The 17759-nt window shown below is 43.6% G+C and overlaps 6 protein-coding genes across 8 annotated transcripts; 3 read left to right on the top strand and 3 right to left on the bottom strand.

The window, feature by feature from the left end:
- Nucleotides 1-846: 846 nt before the first annotated feature.
- Nucleotides 847-3281, bottom strand: LOC128255530 (pickpocket protein 28). The gene is made up of 7 exons (XM_052985183.1): nucleotides 3130-3281; nucleotides 2790-2990; nucleotides 2441-2722; nucleotides 2258-2373; nucleotides 2100-2188; nucleotides 1220-1805; nucleotides 847-1148 (listed from the first exon to the last, which is right to left on the bottom strand). Exons 1-7 carry the CDS (start codon nucleotides 3279-3281, stop codon nucleotides 847-849), a joined length of 1728 nt encoding a protein of 575 aa, XP_052841143.1.
- A 574-nt stretch (nucleotides 3282-3855) lies between these two features.
- On the top strand, nucleotides 3856-5055 carry LOC128255342 (probable palmitoyltransferase ZDHHC24). The gene is given in 4 exon segments (XM_052984883.1): nucleotides 3856-4047; nucleotides 4050-4166; nucleotides 4220-4590; nucleotides 4592-5055. Coding segments are annotated over 4 exon segments (840 nt in total). The 5' UTR covers nucleotides 3856-3935; the 3' UTR covers nucleotides 4832-5055.
- Nucleotides 4832-5966, bottom strand: LOC128255529 (uncharacterized). The gene is made up of 2 exons (XM_052985182.1): nucleotides 5617-5966; nucleotides 4832-5050 (listed from the first exon to the last, which is right to left on the bottom strand). Exons 1-2 carry the CDS (start codon nucleotides 5773-5775, stop codon nucleotides 4832-4834), a joined length of 378 nt encoding a protein of 125 aa, XP_052841142.1. The 5' UTR covers nucleotides 5776-5966.
- Nucleotides 5967-6432: 466 nt separating this feature from the next.
- LOC128255466 (integrin alpha-PS3-like) lies at nucleotides 6433-11091 on the top strand. Its single transcript, XM_052985079.1, is given in 9 exon segments — nucleotides 6433-6690; nucleotides 7056-7950; nucleotides 8017-8119; nucleotides 8274-8278; nucleotides 8280-8856; nucleotides 8914-9043; nucleotides 9712-10074; nucleotides 10143-10845; nucleotides 10906-11091. Coding segments are annotated over 9 exon segments (3057 nt in total). The 5' UTR covers nucleotides 6433-6520; the 3' UTR covers nucleotides 11017-11091.
- A 777-nt stretch (nucleotides 11092-11868) lies between these two features.
- LOC128255363 (28S ribosomal protein S29, mitochondrial) lies at nucleotides 11869-13177 on the top strand. Its single transcript, XM_052984916.1, is given in 2 exon segments — nucleotides 11869-12637; nucleotides 12640-13177. Coding segments are annotated over 2 exon segments (1176 nt in total). The 5' UTR covers nucleotides 11869-11940; the 3' UTR covers nucleotides 13119-13177.
- A 463-nt stretch (nucleotides 13178-13640) lies between these two features.
- Nucleotides 13641-16612, bottom strand: LOC128255361 (KH domain-containing, RNA-binding, signal transduction-associated protein 1). 3 transcript variants are annotated; one of them, XR_008267655.1, is made up of 5 exons: nucleotides 16060-16612; nucleotides 15347-15992; nucleotides 15189-15289; nucleotides 14731-15133; nucleotides 13641-14674 (listed from the first exon to the last, which is right to left on the bottom strand). XR_008267655.1 is itself a non-coding variant. In XM_052984914.1 (4 exons), the coding sequence occupies exons 1-4, from the start codon at nucleotides 16355-16357 to the stop codon at nucleotides 14889-14891; spliced, it is 1290 nt and encodes a 429-aa protein (XP_052840874.1). In that variant the 5' UTR covers nucleotides 16358-16612; the 3' UTR covers nucleotides 13641-14888. The 3 variants fall into 3 exon arrangements, 2 of the variants coding, with proteins under 2 accessions (XP_052840874.1, XP_052840875.1); XM_052984914.1 differs by having other exon boundaries at nucleotides 13641-15133; XM_052984915.1 differs by having other exon boundaries at nucleotides 13641-15130.
- Between the last annotated feature and the right edge of the window lie 1147 nt (nucleotides 16613-17759).

Below are 17759 nucleotides of genomic sequence, written 5' to 3'. Positions count from 1 at the left end.
CAAAATGCTCTTATTGACATAAAATATATCGCAGAAATAGGACCGCCTTCACAAAACTAACGCAAGAGCAGCCCCTTTAACCGGAAAACTTTGTTAATTGCATTAGGCGCTGGGGTGTTCTATTACCGACCTTCATTCGGGCACATCTGTTCCAGATGCGAGAGTTCCTCTGGCAAATTCACAGGGGGAAAAGCTGATGGGGCAGTGAAAGAGTGCGTATGGATGTGTACATATCCAACTTTGCAGTTGAAGACCGCTTAACAGAGTCAAGAAGTTTACCTTTCTCTTCAAACTGAATGGGGCTATTAACACAGCATGATAACTCACTTTCACATTTAAAGCCTCTTTTTCCTCTTTAAGTTTCGAATTTAATAGGAATGCACATTAAATGCTATTGGGATATATATGTAATTAAATATTATTTGTATTAAATATTATATTTGTAATAGAATATTAAACAATTCATAATCATAATTATTTATTTATTACTTTACATGAACCAATTGAATAATAAACCAAACGGATTTTAATATTGTTAAACAAAAGCAAAGCGGGCTTTAAATTGTATTACATTAAACACCGACTACCATAGAAAACATTTTTATTTCAAATGTATTATTTAAATATGCATAGCTTCAGTTCAGTTCATGCTTTAAATCAATTATTCTGCTGTTTTTCTTTACATGGCCTGATAAACTGAAAGGCAAACCCACAAAGTGGGCTTCCAGTCATAATGTTTTCCCCTTTTATTTTATTACTGGTCAGCCAATGATTTGCATGACATGGCGGATTACATGTGTGATCATACTTTGTGATTCCGTATAAATAATTTATTGTCTGTGCCATTTAATGTTTAAGGGAGTTGCTTATAATTTTACTGCTTCTCATTTTTCTAACCCTTTCGGTTGCCTTCAATGTTACTCCCTTGGGATATAGTTCTCTTGTATGCCATACATTTTGATGATATGAAGTCTTAGTTTGTTCTATGCCAAATGCATTACGTTTAAGGCTGTTTTCTGAGTCTACATTCGAAGACCTTTTCCAAACGAACAGCTCTGCCAGTGGTTTTAAGATCAAAAAATACAAGATCTCTGCCAACGAGATGACGCTAAAACCCATAAACAAACCCATTACACCACCCACATTGGCTGGAATAGAATAATAAAAAGAAATGTTATTACTTAACATATTAATTGAGAGATAGAGCTGATTTACTCACATAGAAACTCGGTCAATCCCACGTAGGCATTCTTGGTGTTTCCATGGTAGACGGACTCCCGGAAATAGACATTAATCACGGCTATATTCTCGCTCAGATAGGACTTATTGATGCCCTCGACCAGCGCGTTGGCCAGCTGGAAGTTGTTGGAGGCCAGCGGGAAGGCGAAGCCACTGGCCAGATAGTTCAGGTCGAAGCAGCTGGGCAGGCACTGTTGACGGCACTTGACCCAACTTGGCCGGTTGGCCGCCCTTTGAGCCCGCCGCACGCAGAAAATGTCCCGCATGCTGCAGGTGGTGGCGTTGCTGTAGATCCGCGGATACTCGAACGGGATGCAGGAACAGGTCTCGTACAGATAGGCGGCCACGCACTCGTTCTCGCAGTTGAGCCGCGTGTAGATCCTGTAGTAGATCAGCTCCTTCTCGTTCTTGAACAGACACTGCCGGCCGTCGCGGGAAATCGAACGAATGGCCGGCACTGCCTCGGCTCGAACCATTTCAATGCGGTAATTGGTCTCGTAGCCAATGGCTGTGATCAGTCCCGCCTCCTTCACCATGGGCATCTCAACGGGATTGTGAAAGTAGACCTGAAAACGAAAATATATGGATTTCATAACAAGTTGGAGCTTATTGTGATTGTTTCAAAAAACTTATCAGAACAACAGACAAGTTAGTGGTGCTACTGAAATCACTCGGGTTTCAATCTTATTTGAATTGGTGTCTAAAAGTATGCAATGAAAAAGGAACGACGTCTTTTGAATGTAATCCCATTGACTTTTATATATTGATGCATACTCTTAGACACATTTTTCAGTAAGGTCAAAACTTAGCATTTTCTGTGGCGCCAATGATTATCACAAATTTATATAAATCGCGATTGCCTTAAAACCCGGTCCATTAGTTGATGAGCAGTAGTATTCGTTCATTTCAGCATCTAGGACAGCAGTAAATCCCAAACTAATACCAGTTCCTGCAATATACATATTATAAACAAATTACTCTTGCTTCCCATCCACACACATATCATACGTTTGCCTACCACTTGATGTGGCTGGATAAAATTTTGGGGGTAATGTTTCGGGATAGCCTGCTTCGGGATCCCACTTGACACTTTCAAAACCATCTTCTGTCGTCAAATTTCTACGGCAATTGGCACTGTTTAAAACAAAACAATTGGATTGCTTAAAATATTGTTGTTGTTAAAGGAAAATAGTGTATTTACTAAGGCTTGACGAGATTTTCAATCGGCTGAAAGTTAAAGACGCAGCACAGGCCCTCATCCGTCAGGATCGGCTGAAACAGGTGCGAACAATTTCGCTCCATGGCACTGAATTTGCAAAAGAGCAACATTCTCTCGCAGGACTGCGAATGATTTAAGACAAAGTCGGACACTTTCAAGTCGTTCCTGGCGATATTCGAGTCGGATGGCTCCACATCAAGCTCTTGGGACTGCCTGCTTTCGGAGTCACACAAGAACTTTAAAAGGGCGCTCTCATTGGACCCTCTGGAAAATTAATTTCATTTCAATATGATAGATTGATACTTACATGAGTAGAGAAAAAAGGACTCACTCTCTGTAATTGGCCACCCGACTCCTTAGCACTTGGTTCATATTGCATATGGTTATAGCCGGAAAGGGTACCTTTAAAATGGAGGTGGCATGTGGGCTGATGCCAATTATCACCGGAGTGCTATCCCACTTGACATAGATGTTCGATATAAGGTGAACTGTGATTATGAGTGCAGTTACAAAGGAGCCAAAGAAAAACGATCTGAAACGTGTAAGTTTGTTCAGAAAAAAAAAGTTTTCGGTTCTAAGAATCTGGCATTCTTTAAAAATGTTAAAGTTTTTTGTCCTATTTAATACTTAATATCTGTGTTGGTTTTATTACTTTCTCCAGAGATTGTTACCTCTCCCAACTGCTGAGATTGCTGTCCCCCACAAATTTAAGACCATGCAGACCCGTCTCGTTGAGGAACTGCCGCAGACTCCTGACAAAGCACTTAAAAAGAAATACCGAGGATCCCTGCCTGTCCGGTCTGCCTGGCACCGCGAGTTCCATTTTCAACTGTTTACTTAATGACCCTTGACACCACCATAAATACTTGATATTGCCATCAATCAGATGTCAGCGCACGTATTAAAGACCCATGTAATTAAGGCTTTACCTTGATTATTGTGATTTGTGACTGAGGCAATCCTTTCAAGTTAATTAAATTCTCAAAATGGCCTCTGCCGTTGGCATTTATACTCCTATATGTACAATACAACATATGCATGTTTCATGCCATCAAGCATACGACATGTGGCCGGGCTTGATAAGATAAGTGTGTTGGCACCGTTTTACGCCACCACGCGTCTGATATCAAACTTTAACTCGGTTAGCTTTAGAGTTTATCAAATTATATTGAACTCGCTTGGCTTCAGAGTTTATCAAATTATATTGAACTGAAGGGTTGGGAGAGGTGGGGGGCGGGGGGGTATAAAAAACCACTTAATCGAGTGCAGTTTAAACTTTTCGCCGCAACAATCGAATTCGAAAGCTTTTCGCCGTGGCTTTGCCAGCTTTTTCTCCCCAAAAGCTTGCGAAACGAAAGCTCAACCGCACGTGATGTCACAGCGAACCGGTTACTTAGTATGTGCTACTTTATTTCTCTTTCTCGCATCTCGGCGATCGGACGGCATTTGTTTACATTAGACACTCAGATCGGGAATCATGAGAATCCGCAGCAACCCACTGCCCCGCCGGCTGGTGGATGTCTTGTGCTTTCTGATTATTGCAGTCTTTCTGCCGGTGGTGTTCCTCTTCGAGATTGTGGTGGTGCTGCCCGCTTCCATGAGCCCGGCGGCTTCTTCCACACCTTCACCTTCCTGATGGCCATGTTCCTGGTGTTCAATATCAAGGGAAACATGATTGCCTGCATGATGATCGATACCAGTGTTGAGGGTGAGTAGTGATGTAAAGATAAATCCCATAAAATACAATACCCCTCTCTGTAGTGAAAAAGGTGGAACCACCGCCGGATCATCTGGATTGGCGGGAGTGCAGCGAGTGCCAGCGGCTGGCTCCACCCAGATCTTGGCACTGTAAGATCTGCAAGGCTTGCGTTCTGAAGCGCGATCACCACTGCCTCTACACGGGCTGCTGCATTGGATTGAGGAACCATCGCTTCTTCATGGGCTTCATATTCTACCTATTTGTGGGAGCAGTTTACGCCCTGGTCTACAACTCCATCTTCATGTGGATCATCCATGGCCACATCTACTGCAACTGGCTAACGCTGCTCAAGCTGACCTGCCCCATGCTGCTCCTGGTGACGGGCAGTTTCTGGAGCAACATGTACCTGCTCTTCTACAGCTTGAATGTCTTAGGCCCTGGCTTACGGGGTCCTCCTCCTGGGCTACCATGTGCCCATCGTTTTGAGAGGCGGGGTTTCCGCCGATCGCACACCAGAGCGCAAGCAAAAGTACAACAGAGGAGTCTACCAAAATCTGAGAAGCGTCTTTGGAGACCGCATGCATATAGCCTGGTTATCTCCACTAATTCGCAGCGATCTGCCGGATGATGGGTACCACTGGAGTGCCACTAAGAACAGCAAAGAAAAAGACTGATTAGTGTTTAGAATATATATATGTTAGTGCACAAAGCTCCAACCTGGGTATACCGTAGATGAGCACATTGACTTTCGCTACCTCTGGCTGGATATATTTTAATCTTAAGGTGGTGAAGTTGTAGCCGATGCCGCCACTATGAATGTATGCCCTGCCCTTCCACTCAATTTGACTTTCATCGATGACCAAAATTAGGTTTATATGGAAAACCAAGTTAGCCTGCATACTTGTAAATACCTTAGAAAATTAAAATTATATCATTGAAGGAGACGTTTCCGACCCTATAAAGTATATATATTCTTGATCAGCATCACTAGGAGAGTCGATCTAGCCATGTCCGTCTGTCCGTCTGTCCGTCCGTTTATATGCAAACTAGTCTCTCAGTTTTAAAGCTATCTGCATGAAACTTTCCCAAAAGTTGTCTTTCTATTGCAGGTAGTATATAAGTCGGAACGAGCCGGATCGGACGACTATAGCATATAGCTCCCATAGGAACAATCGGAAAAATAAATGAAAAAAAATTATAACTTTGCTGTTTTTTAATTTTTTGTTTAGTTCTTCGACATATAGTAATGGTAAAATATTTCCGATTTACGGTTTAAATTTCATCAAAATCGGACGACTATAGCATATAGCTCCCATAGGAACAATCGGAAAAAATAAATGAAAAAAAATTATAACTTTGCTGTTTTTAATTTTTTGTTTAGTTCTTCGAGATATAGTAATGGTTTAATATTTCAGAATTACGGTTTCAATTTCATCAAAATCGGATGATTTTAAAATACCTTTTGTTTGTACTCCACATCTACATAGTCAGCACATTTATTCGATGGTATTTCAATTTCATAAATAGGAACTGATAGGTAGTGCATTATGCCAAATTGAATGGAATGGCATATGACTTGGACAGACAGGAAAATTGGCAGCAGCCAAGGTCTACACATATTGGACGTTTCTGAAGACTAAACCAATCATTGTGTGAAACCACACCTGTGCGTCCAAATGCCTATTTCTCTAATTGACTTGATGACTACATACATGGATCGATAACAAAATTGATTCGTATTATAAATGTTTTAAAACCTTTGATGGACCGACTACTTTCTGTATAACCGATTTGAAACTATCGTTGCGGAAGTTCTTTTTGGAGCTGCTAATTTTGGCTAGTAAGTACCAGGAGTGCATTATAATAATAAACACAAAGCTGGACTGGTACTTCGTTCTTCTATTTTAACCTGGTCAATGTCATCTTCTTCATCTTCTAAACATGGGACTGGAAAATGTTCCAATGCCGGACACACTTGGCCAAACTCCTGAGTGAATTTCAGCTCATAATCGGCGTTTCGGATGCTTCATTTCGTTTTTAATTTCCTGAGAAAAGATTGTGCTTTAAGCTTCTGCTTTTTAGCGATGAATTATCTTTAATATACAATATAAATTTATCAAATTTAAAATTCTTTCTCAATGGTTGTCGAAATTATTTGGCATGTCGGATGTACACATATATATATATATATATATATATATATATATATATAACACATTAAATCTGGAATAAATACATCACAAAGAACACACATGCAAAGAGCTCTCCAACATCGAATTTCATTTTATTTCCATTCGAGTTGTTGTGAGAACCTCAGTCCGGCGCGGGCCTTTAATCTTTTCATATTTAAAGTTAATTAAAAAATGTGTCGCATATTTTTGTTCGTTTTTCTTGCATTGAAATACCAAAGTGAAGCTTTTAATTTTTCTCCTTATCCGAACCTGGTAATAAATTTTCCAAAACATTTGAAAACCCACTTAAACCAAACGCGAAGCTCCTACTTTGGATACTCGCTAGTCATCCGTCCCACAAGGTAAGTTTAACACCACAGGTCGATGTGATGGGATGTGATGAAACATTTTTGGGTTTCGGATTATCTGCATATAATATAAATATAGTTTACGCAATGAAACGTTGTGATCAGCCAATGCATAATTTTAACTTTCTTAGTCACTGCCTATACATTTGCTGTCCTCAGTCAAAATTTTAAAGAGGGTATGAGAAAGTCGTCTTAATTTTACCCCAAGTGTATATCAACGATATTAGTTTACTTTTCTATCACAGGAGCAAACTTGTTGGTAAATTCAGTCAATTCTGTACGTCAATATTTAACTGGATTTAGTGTGGGTTACTGTGGGTAGCAGTAAGTTCTTATCTTTATGTTTTTCCTCATCGCAGCATCATAGTCGGAGCACCCCGGGCTCAATCCGATTTGGAGTCGCAGAGGACCATCAACGAGACGGGAGCGATATACAGATGCTCCCTGTCAAGCGGTTCCTGCACTCCTTATGTCCTGGATCCTCGAGGAAATTTCAATGCATCTGACCAAGGAGTCACATGGGACTCGGACCGTAAGGATTTCCAGTGGCTAGGTGGTTCGATGGACGGTGGCACCCGGGATACGGACAAGCTCCTCGTGTGTGCCCCCCGATTCTACACCCCCACTCCCAACAATTACCTCCTGCACGGAGTTTGCTTATGGGTACAGAACACTGTGGCGGAAGCTCCCGAGAACGTGACCCGCATTTCTCCATTCCGCCTAAAATCTAAGCAGGTGAACAGCAATACAAATGCGCAGCAGGTGAAAAAACAAAACTATTTCTACTATGCGGGCGAGTTGGGGCACAGTGCCCATGTGGCGGAGGATAGTAATAGCTCCAAGTTCCTAATCGGAGCCCCAGGTGTTCGTAATTGGAAGGGATCGGTGATCTTCTACCAGCAAGACGCCCAGATCTTCGAGCCCTGGCGTCAAAGGGATAACACGTACTTTGGCTATGCCGTTAGCTCCGGATATTTTGACAGCGCTAACCCATCCACCCTGCTCTACGTGGCCTCGGCTCCCAGGGCCAACCATCTATCCGGCGAGGCATATATCTTCGATTTTCGAGGTAGGATCATCCGCACGTTGCGAAGGTTGCGGGGCAAGCAGTTTGGCGAGTACTTCGGCTACTCCCTTCTGGCGGAAGATCTCAATGGAGATGGAAAAACGGACTTGATTGTCTCAGCGCCCCTGCACGCTTTTGAACATTCCTACGACACTGGTGCCATCTATGTGTTTATCAACAACGGCTTGGTGAGTAATGGAGTTCCGAACCAGAACTAAATATATTTTAAATTTCTCCTTATCATTGCATTGAAGTTCAACTCAGAGCCTACGATTGTGCGGCCACCACTGGGCAGCAAGGCCCGGTTCGGAACTACTCTTTCGCGTTTGGGCGATATCAATAAGGATGGATACAATGGTGGGTTATTTTATGACTGGGGGTTAATAACACATTTGAAATTTGGAAACAAAAACAGAACTTTATAACCCATATCATCATCAGTACTTAGACTTCTGGAATTGCTTTTTAAATATTTTAATGTGAGACCATTAATACTGTCCTCATTTTGTAGACGTAGGCCGTTGGAGCTCCCTTTGCCGGAAACGGATCGGTGTTCATCTACTTGGGCAGCGCCCATGGATTAAGGGATCAGCCGAGCCAACGACTGGATGCTCCTAACGAACAACCTTCCCAGTACGGAGCACACATGTTCGGTCACGGCCTCTCCCGCGGATCGGACATAGATGGCAATGGATTCAACGACTTCGCCATAGGAGCTCCTAATGCCGAGGCATTATATTTTTATCGCGCCTATCCCGTCGTGAAAATACATGCGACAATAAAGTCGGAATCGCGGGAGATAAAATCGGAGCAGGAAGTGGTCAAGATCACCGCCTGCTACAGACTGAGCACTTCGGCAGAGGCAAAGGATGTGGAGCAGCAGGAACTGGACATCCGGATATCAATCGAAACGCAACTAAAGTGGGTTAAGTTTGCCCGAACGCAGAGCAATAGGATGATCTTGAAGGTGAATGCAGGTCTCGAAGAGAGTTGCCAGCATTTCGACATTAATGTGCGCTACGGCGGTGAAATGTATACCTCCATTGATCTGCAGATGCACTACGAACTGGCCAAGAAGGTTCCCGTTTCCGGGGGTGAGAAGGAAATTTAAGTATTTTAAGAAATAAATTAATAATGAGCTCTCTCAACAGAGTTCTGTAAAACCTGTGCTGTTGTTGATCCGGCGGACTCAAAGGTTTCCACGGAGAGGATAACCATAAGCACGGACTGTGTTTCCGATGTTTGTGTCGCTGATCTGCAGATAAGGAGCAAGAACGTGAGGTATGCCAGGTCCAGAGTAATATGTCAGTACACGCCATCAGCTCCAACTCCATCTCCTCCCTTGTCTTCCTTACCAACAACAATAAAAACTCATAATATTTTACCACTATCATAAACCTTTTAGCCAAACACTTCCCATAAAATTATTCTGAATTATAATCAAAGGAAACGAAACTGCATTTGCCAAACTATCACGTAAATCTCCCCCTATTTAAACCAAAAACAGCAACTTCAAATCATCATCCCCCTGGTGCAAACTATTAAATGCCTTACCACTTCTACCTAAACCCTACATGAATAGATGAACTCAGGTATTAATAAATAGATTAGCACTTGTTCAGACCAAGTTGGCCAACATATCATTACCCTTTGTTCTGCACTTACCCCACACAGAACATCATCCTTCAAATTCCTCAAACCTATCCTTTTTATATTTTTTAACACCGAAAATTACATTTTAATAAATCCTTCTTTCTTACGTAAGTCAAATAAAATCAAAAGAACATCAATGTAAATAAAACAATTATGGACGTAAACACACAAAACACCAAAAAACAGAAAAACCATCACTGTTAGCTATTATTTTTAACTATAAGATATTATTTAAAAATAATCTATCATTTGATTTTTATAAGAGCTATGGCTGATACTTGTTTCGATTTCCCCAGGCCCACTTATGTTTTGGGCAGTGACGTTAGCCTTCATCTGGACTATGAGATAACCAACAACGGAGAGACCGCCTACCTGCCCCAATTCAACGTGTCCAGCACACCCCAATTGCCTTTCGCTCAGGTTCCTGGAAACTGCAAGGTTTCCAATGCAGTTATGGTATGCGATCTGAATCGAGGAGGACCGCTGGCCAAAGGTGACAGCGACTCCGTCACCATCAGCTTCGATGTGAGCCAACTCAGTGGAGAGTCGCTGACCATCCATGCAGAAGTGTTCAGTGCCGGAAACGAGCGTAGTCTCACAGACAACAAACAGACCAACGTGATCGGCCTAAAGGAGTTCACCGAGATCGATGCCAGCGGGTAAGATTTAATAAAACTAACTATAGTGGCAACCGTCAAATCCGACTAAAATCTTTGTTATTTCTCAGAGGTCAGACAAACGGTCAAATTGTTCTCAAGCATTTCCCTTACTCGGCGGAAATCATCAACCATTACGAGATCAAAAGTCGCGGTCCGAGTGTTATTGAACAATTGACGCTGTCCTTTTATATTCCTGTAGCCTATAAGGCGTTTGACTCCACAGCAATTATACCCATCATTAATAAGAGCAGCCTGGACATTCAGGCCACCTACGATTCCCGACTGTGGCCCATCAAACTTTACGACCAGAAAGGGTTCTCCATGGAAAACTCCACCCAGAGTGAACAGGACTATGACCCCATCACGACCCGACAGCGTAGAGATCTCAATGGATTGACCTCCGACCAAGAACAAATAAATCTGCCGGTGGATCGCACCATTGTGTTCAACTGCCAGGATACTAATATGACCATCTGCCTTCGAGCCGATTTGAGCGTCCAATTTAGGCCGGATAAACCAATTTCCCTGAACATAAGCTTCAACGTGGACCTTAGTGAAGTTAAAAGAGCCGAGGAGTACTTTGTCATCCTAACCGATCTGCAGCTACTTAAAAAGGGCGATCCCGCATCCAGTACGTTTGTGATTAACCGGAAGTTCAAACCAAATGTGATTTTCAAGCATCAGGAGCCGGAACTGCCTGTCTGGAATATAATTTTAGCTCTGATCGGTGGTCTGCTGCTCCTATCGGTTATAACCTATGCTCTTTACAAGGTTCGTATAAGGGACATCAGAGAAAGATTTCTAATTTTGTTAATACCATCTATCCTTTAGCTTGGATTCTTTAAGCGCACCAAGAGGGACGAGCTGCACAGGTTAATTCGGCAGAGTTATAGGCAGGAAGTACCCGTCGAGCTGGATGCCGATAGTCTCTGCAGCGAATAAATCTGGCCAAAAGATATACCATCAGAATAAACTAATTTCTAGTTCATCATGACAGCTCAAAAAATAACAGGAAAAAGAGAGAATCCCTAATAAATATTTATAATTTGATTAAAATGGCTTAAATAGTTTTCGTACCGTTTTATGTCGAAAAATCCGTTTTTTTAATTTTAAAAGATACTTAAATTATTATTTAAAATAAATATTTTATTATTAAAGTGATTGGATTTAAAAACTTAAACAAAAACATTAATTAATATAAAACAAGACAGCAATTGCAAAAATAAATAAGTCCTTAAAACATTTAAAATCAATTTAAAACTGAGACTAGTTAGCGTAGAATCGGACGGACGGAAGGACGGGCAGATAGACGTGGCTATATCGACTCTCCTAATGATGCTGACAACAATATATATGCTTTATATGTATATCGGAAATGTCTCCTTCACTGCGTTGGAAACTTTTGACTGAAATTATAGTACCATATGCAAGGTATATATATAAAGTTCTTAGCTACTGTTTATTGAAATTTTTGTTCTAATAATAATTTAATATTCTTTTTTTTTTATAATCGCTATAAAAAAGAAGCCTATATAAAGATGGTATTAATTATATTTGATTTCGATCTTCTTAATTAATATATTAAAATCATTTTTCAATTTTGTTTTCGATAACGACACCCAAGACGTTTTAATTCTCTTTTTTTTTGTAGTTGTTTGTTTTGATTTTTATTTAATAGCAGAAGCAATGTTATGAACTTTGAAATAAGCAACTGTTAATTTAATTAAACATTTTCAGTGGCGGGCTTATCGATTATTTTTTGTTTTGCCATCCCTGGTTATCGATAGACACCGATTGTCGATACCCGCCATATGTGCTCAGCTCTCAGCTGCAGGTCTTATTTAACAAGTATTCGAGGATTTCTCAATGAAAATGATCCGAAATCGGTTTGGCAACTTGTCGCGCGTCTCCGCCCAGCTGCAGCGCCATGTCCAGCTGATGTCCACGAATGCCGCAGCTGCTCCGGAGGAGGGAGCGGTCATCAATGAGTTCCGAACAGCAGTCACCGATCCCGGCGAGCACTCAGCGCTGCAGGTGGCCAAGTTCTACACCATTCCCGCAGATCAGAAGAAGCAGATCTTTGCCGGCGGCGGCCTGCCCAAACAGTACGAGCAGCAGATCAAGACCTTCACGGAGGCCTGTCTGATGGTCCGGAATCCTGCCCTGGAACTGCTGCAGTACATTAAGGCCACCGACTTGAGCAAGCCGGTGGTGCGGTATGTGCTGTACGGAGAAAATGGCACCGGCAAAACCCTAACAATGGCCCATGTGCTGCACTACGGAGCCCTTAACGACTTCCTGCTGGTCCACGTGCCCTGGGCCCCGAACTGGATGAAGCGACCCAAGGAGTCTTCTAACGCTGCCGGCCAGGAGGGTATGATTGACCTGCCCTTCGACGCCGCCGCCTGGCTGGTGCACTTCAAGGCCCAGAACGGCCAGTTGCTCCAGCGGCTGCAGCTGAAGACCAGCAAGGAGTACGTGTGGAGCAAGCGCGAAAGCACACCGGCCGGCTCCACGCTCATCGAGCTGGTGGAGCACGGGATAGCACGCATCAAGTACGCCTCAGGACCACGGCGGCGCTCATCGCGGAACTCAAACAGCTCTCCACCGCTGGCCAGTGCAAGGTGATGGTGGCCATCGATGGCTTCAATGCCTTCTTCCACCCGGTGACCCGCATTTTCTCCGACAACAAGCAGCGCGTGACTCCGGATCGGATCACGCTCACCCAGCCCTTCCTCGACATCACCAACTACGACTGGACGAACGGAGTGTGCATCCTGTCCGTGGACAAGATCGCCATGACCGAGGGCCACATGGACTCCTACATGCCGCGCTATCTGCTCGGTCAGGAGGGCTTCGAGCACCTGGATCCCTTCGTGCCCGTCCACGTGGAGAACTACACGGACAAGGAGTTCCACAGCTACATCAACTACTATCTCGACCGCCACTGGATCAACAAGACGCCGCAGGGATTTGAGGAGCAGCTGAAGTTCATGAGCAACAAGAATCCCTACTCGTTAATGCAACTGGTGAGGGCCTTGTAGAGCGTGGAATATCCTGTATTCGTTAGACAATAAAGTTAATTCATTTGTTAAACCCAAAACGGATGATTTTCTTGCAAATGCAAGAAACTGGTTCTAACTGATTAAAAGATTGTTAAGCTTTGTAGGGAAATTACCAAGTTTGCATTTGCTAGCGCAAATCTCATTTAAAATATCCCCAGTTCATTTTATATTCATTTGCGCACTTGAAAACATGGCTAATTCAAATTGGAAATTTATTTAACGATAATCAGCAATACATAATAATGCACTGTAAAATATATAGTTTCGTACTTTCACATATGTATATGTTAATGGGGCTTACATGCAGTTTTCAATGTTCGAAATCAATACAAAGTCGGGTCGGGCTTAAATTTCGTATGTTTGGTGGCTTCAGAAGCATCGTCAACAAAGGCTAGCTCAGTGGCCATGCGGATATGCAGGCAGCACTCTCTAAATATACGATATATATCTTAGGTTTCGTTCCGGTGTGGGGTGGATAAACAAATAATAACTAGGCTGCAATTAACATTTGTCGTCATATTCGTATGTATATTTGCATAATTTCTATTACAATTTTAGTTGCTTTTAACAACAATAACAATTATGTATGTTTATGTTTGCATGTGTTTGCTTATTCTTCTCTGATCGGATGTGGTTGCTATGTCCGTTGCATTATCGTAGGCGAAATCGGGCTTCTGCGCCGATCTATGCTGTAGATTCCCGTTTGCGTTTCTAATGTTCATTTGGTTTAAACTTTAAAGTTTTACGTGAATATGCTGATGCTTTGAATATACGTACGCGCGTGTGATCGTGTGTTGTTGCATATGCACTATGTGTTATAAATCATATCGCTTGTATATATGTACTTGTTATATATTATTCATGATCTTTTGCAATTGGTTTTTCTGTCCTGGCGACGTAACAAATAAAAATAAAAAGCCTCCTCTTCTAAACGTAAACATAATACAAAATGCATTAAAACAAAAAATAGGATAAACTTAAACGCAGAGTTGGTAAAGCAAATGGATTAAGCGACTGCGGGGAGAATACGTATAAGTGTAAACATAAAGGAGATATATATATTCATTGATATAAATTAGAAATTGATGAAATCTTTGCATGCGTCAGTGGTAAAATAAAGTTGATGATAATATACGAAAAAACAAAACAAGGACATCTGGCTCGACTGGGATCATCCCTGAATAAATCCATTCGATTCGGCCCGATCCAACATCGAGGCGTTCTTTTCCTCCTCTATCCATCTCTCCCTCTCTCCCTTTTCGATCTCTCCGTTCCAAATGCTCACAGGGGCCCAACACACGGATTCCGAAGTCCCAGATCGCAGACTCTCGTGATCCTATAAACCCAATCCTCGAGGAGTGCTTGCGCGCGTGTGGGGTGGTGGGTGTTTGTCTGGTCGGTTGATTGGTTTGGTTGGGTGGTGTTGTTCATGTTGGGGTGTTCGTCTGATCCTCGGAGCATTCGTCTACTTAGGCTAGTTTTCTTAAACATACATTTACTCATTCGTTTCGTTTTGGTTTCCACCCTGCCGAAATCTTGGTGAAATCAATGCATGACAAGTTTCCAATGTTCTCATAGTTACTACATCTACCTTTGGAGCAGTGTGTGGATGTTGGTGTGGTTTTGGTTGTGGGTGTTTGGATGGGCATGACGGATGGGCGTAAATACTTCCTGATGAGGCATTAATGATGGTGAGGAATAGTTGAACAAACAGCGAACGGCAGCGGGTGGTGCATCCTCCCATCTGTATTATTTCTTGACAAACTGATAGGGGGCAGCGGGACGGTAGCGCATATTGGGCGGCACAGCGCCGCCGATACCACCGCCAGTGGTGGCCACGATGCTATTGGCCATGATCCCGCCACCGCCGGCATTGCCCAGCCCGGCATTCCGGCCATTGAAGCTGGCCGCACTAACGACCATACCGGGTGGCGAGGCTCGCACAATCGCCTGTGGTGGCAAGGTGGTGTGCATGGCATTGCCCCGCTGGGCTGCTGTAAAAACGGGAATAGTTTCTCGGGATAATCGGCCAAGAGCATCCAAACTCACCTGGCACATAGGGTTTTGGCTGGTGGTACGCATTGTTGTGTGAGCGAAAGTAGACAGTCTCCTCGTTGTGGCGATAGTGTGATTGTTGCTGAAACTTTTGTCTGCCGAAGAAAGGGGTATTAAGCTTGAAATGTAGAGGACGTCCAACTGCCACCCACCTGTAATTGCCGCCAGAGCGCTGGTTACCATTGCCATTATTGCTGCCGGATCCAGCTGCTCCTCCGTTTCCGTTTCCTCCACCACCACCACCACCACCACCACCACCGCCGCCGCCGACACCACCGCCTCCTCCTCCTCCGCCGCCACCACTGGCCGCTGCATTAGATTGCTGCTGCAGCTGGCGAAGCGTCAGTTTTTTGGCCGCTTCTGGGTCCTCCATGAGCTCGCGGTACTGCTCCTGGCGTATGTCGTCGTGCTTGTCCGGCGTGAGGTAGCGCCGAATCTCGGCCAGGGCGTAGGCCACGCGGGCGTACGCCTCGGCGGGCGGAGCTATGGTGGACACCTCGACATGCAGCGGAAGATTCAGGTGGGCGTACTTGGCGTCCGCGGAGTTGCGCAGCTCCTCCTCGCGGGCGCGGTCCTTCATCGAAAAGCGGCCAAGTATGACGATCTTGCACTGCGTCTCCTCCTGCAGGCGGCGCAGCGAGTTGCCCTTGGGGCCGAGCAGCTTGCCCACATAGTTGAACTTCTTGTCCTTGATGGGCACGTGCACCTTTTGGGACAACTTGATGGTGCGCTGCTGGTAGACATCGGCGTACTGGTCTCTCGTTGGGATGCGTCCGTTCAGCTGCACACGCTCCAGAGCTGAAAGCCGAAAGGGGGAAATGTGGTAGTGGTAATTGCCATGAAGTGAGCCGGACAAATCAATTACCTTCGTCGATCAGCTTCACCGCCAGGGGGAAGTGGTTCTCCATGCGCGACCGCTCCGTCATGAGCTCCTGCATGTACTTCTGGACCGCCGGCGCCGGCTGGGCCTTCTCGCTGTCCGCATTGGCGTTATGTTCGTTCTCGTGCTCCCCGTTGCTAGTTCCTCCGCTGCTGCCGGTGGCCACCACTCCGGCGCCGGCCCCGGATCCGGATGCCGAACCGCCCCCCGACCCGCCCGCCGTGGAAGCCACCGAGGAAGCCACCGCGGATGGCCCTGGCACACGCAGTCCGTTCTCCGCCATTTGTCCTGCCTTCGGGATCGCTCTGTCGTCCTGCAAAGTCGCCGAGTCTCGGGTTTTACGTGCGCGGATTGTGGGCGGTCGCTTTTGCTGTCGTTTCGATTTGCTTGCCAAGTGTGCACACTTCAGCCTTCCCAGTGGCCCTAATTTTTCTCTCTTTTTCCAAGTGTGTATTTTATTCGGACATTTACTATGTTAGCGGCGCGGTCCGGCAACTCCGGTCTCTTGGGCTGACTCTCGTGCTTCTGCAGCGTGCTGTTGGGCGCCAATCGGTGGTGCTGTTAGGCGCGAATCGGTGTTATCGAAGCTGTAAGCTAATGGCCTGCAAGTCGATAGGTTTTTCTAGTGATGCCCGAGTGGCGCAGGCACAGCTATTTTTAAGCCACTGTTCGACGATATCGACACATATTTTTATACCCTTGCAGAGGGTATTATAATTTCAGTCAGAAGTTTGCAACGCAGTGAAGGAGACATCTCCGACCCTATAAGGTATTATATTCTTGATCAGCATCACTAGAGGAGTCGAGCTAACAATGTCCGTCTGTCCGTCCGTTCTACGCAAACTAGTCTCTCAGTTTTAAAGCTATCTGCATGAAACTTTCTTTTTATTATAACTTTGCTGTTTTTTAATTTTATTTTTAGTTCTTTGAGATATATTAATGGTTAAATATTTCAGAATTACGGTTTAAATTTCATCAAAATCGGACGACTATAGCATATAGCTTCCATAGGAACAATCGTATAGCTGCCATAGGAACTATCGAATCATCATAGCTTCAATGTTTTTAAACATACACACAAGTAAATCATAATTTTAACGTTTTCAAAAGTATTCAGTTTTTGAAATAGCTGCAAGGGTTTATGAACTTCGGCTTGCCGAAGTTTGCTTCCTTTCTTGTTGTTTTTAGTAGTATTAGTATAGATTACACATATTGGTATAAATTGCTCAACATTGTAAAGATTTTATTGAATAAATCGATTTATATTCAAAATCGATCAAGCAATGCTCTTTCGGACAGATTATTCTAAATAAAGGGTCGATCGTTTTTTCAGCCGTGTACACCAGCCTAAACTTGTTACAGCCGATTTTACAATTTTTGACGATTTTAAACGGACCGATTAAGGAATTCTGACTTAACTATTTTTTTTTTTTGTGGTTTGAGTTATTTTCTTTACAATCTTACGTCATGGAATTTTTACAACTTCTCAAGAACTATTTTTTTTAACTTTTCTCTTTTTATAAAGAAAAGTACTTTATGTTCCACAAAGATATTTTCAGCGGATCCGGCATACGTTCATATATGATATATTCGTCGTAACCGGCTTATTAACTAACTGCAACAGAAAGAAGCCTTTTGGAAAAGCTTCAATTAGACAGCCTAAACTAACTTGATATCGACTCGCT

The sequence above is a fragment of the Drosophila gunungcola genome, assembly GCF_025200985.1.
Source record: "Drosophila gunungcola strain Sukarami chromosome 2R unlocalized genomic scaffold, Dgunungcola_SK_2 000011F, whole genome shotgun sequence".
NCBI classification, from domain to species: Eukaryota; Metazoa; Arthropoda; class Insecta; order Diptera; family Drosophilidae; genus Drosophila; species Drosophila gunungcola.
Note: the sequence above shows the minus strand (reverse complement) of the source record. Positions and strands in the feature narration are given on the sequence as shown.

Coding starts and splice junctions, on each gene's coding strand:
- LOC128255361 (XM_052984914.1), bottom strand. CDS start 16,357: ATGGCGGAGAACGGACTGCGTGTGCCAGGGCCATCCGCGGTGGCTTCC. Junction 15,993..16,059: donor GGTGAAGCTGATCGACGAAG/GTAATTGATTTG, acceptor TTCGGCTTTCAG/CTCTGGAGCGTGTGCAGCTG. Junction 15,290..15,346: donor CGCTCTGGCGGCAATTACAG/GTGGGTGGCAGT, acceptor TTTCTTCGGCAG/ACAAAAGTTTCAGCAACAAT.
- LOC128255529 (XM_052985182.1), bottom strand. CDS start 5,775: ATGTGTAGACCTTGGCTGCTGCCAATTTTCCTGTCTGTCCAAGTCATA. Junction 5,051..5,616: donor ATGTGGAGTACAAACAAAAG/GTATTTTAAAAT, acceptor ACAAGTATGCAG/GCTAACTTGGTTTTCCATAT.
- LOC128255530 (XM_052985183.1), bottom strand. CDS start 3,281: ATGGAACTCGCGGTGCCAGGCAGACCGGACAGGCAGGGATCCTCGGTA. Junction 2,991..3,129: donor AATCTCAGCAGTTGGGAGAG/GTAACAATCTCT, acceptor TACACGTTTCAG/ATCGTTTTTCTTTGGCTCCT. Junction 2,374..2,440: donor GAAAATCTCGTCAAGCCTTA/GTAAATACACTA, acceptor TGTTTTAAACAG/TGCCAATTGCCGTAGAAATT.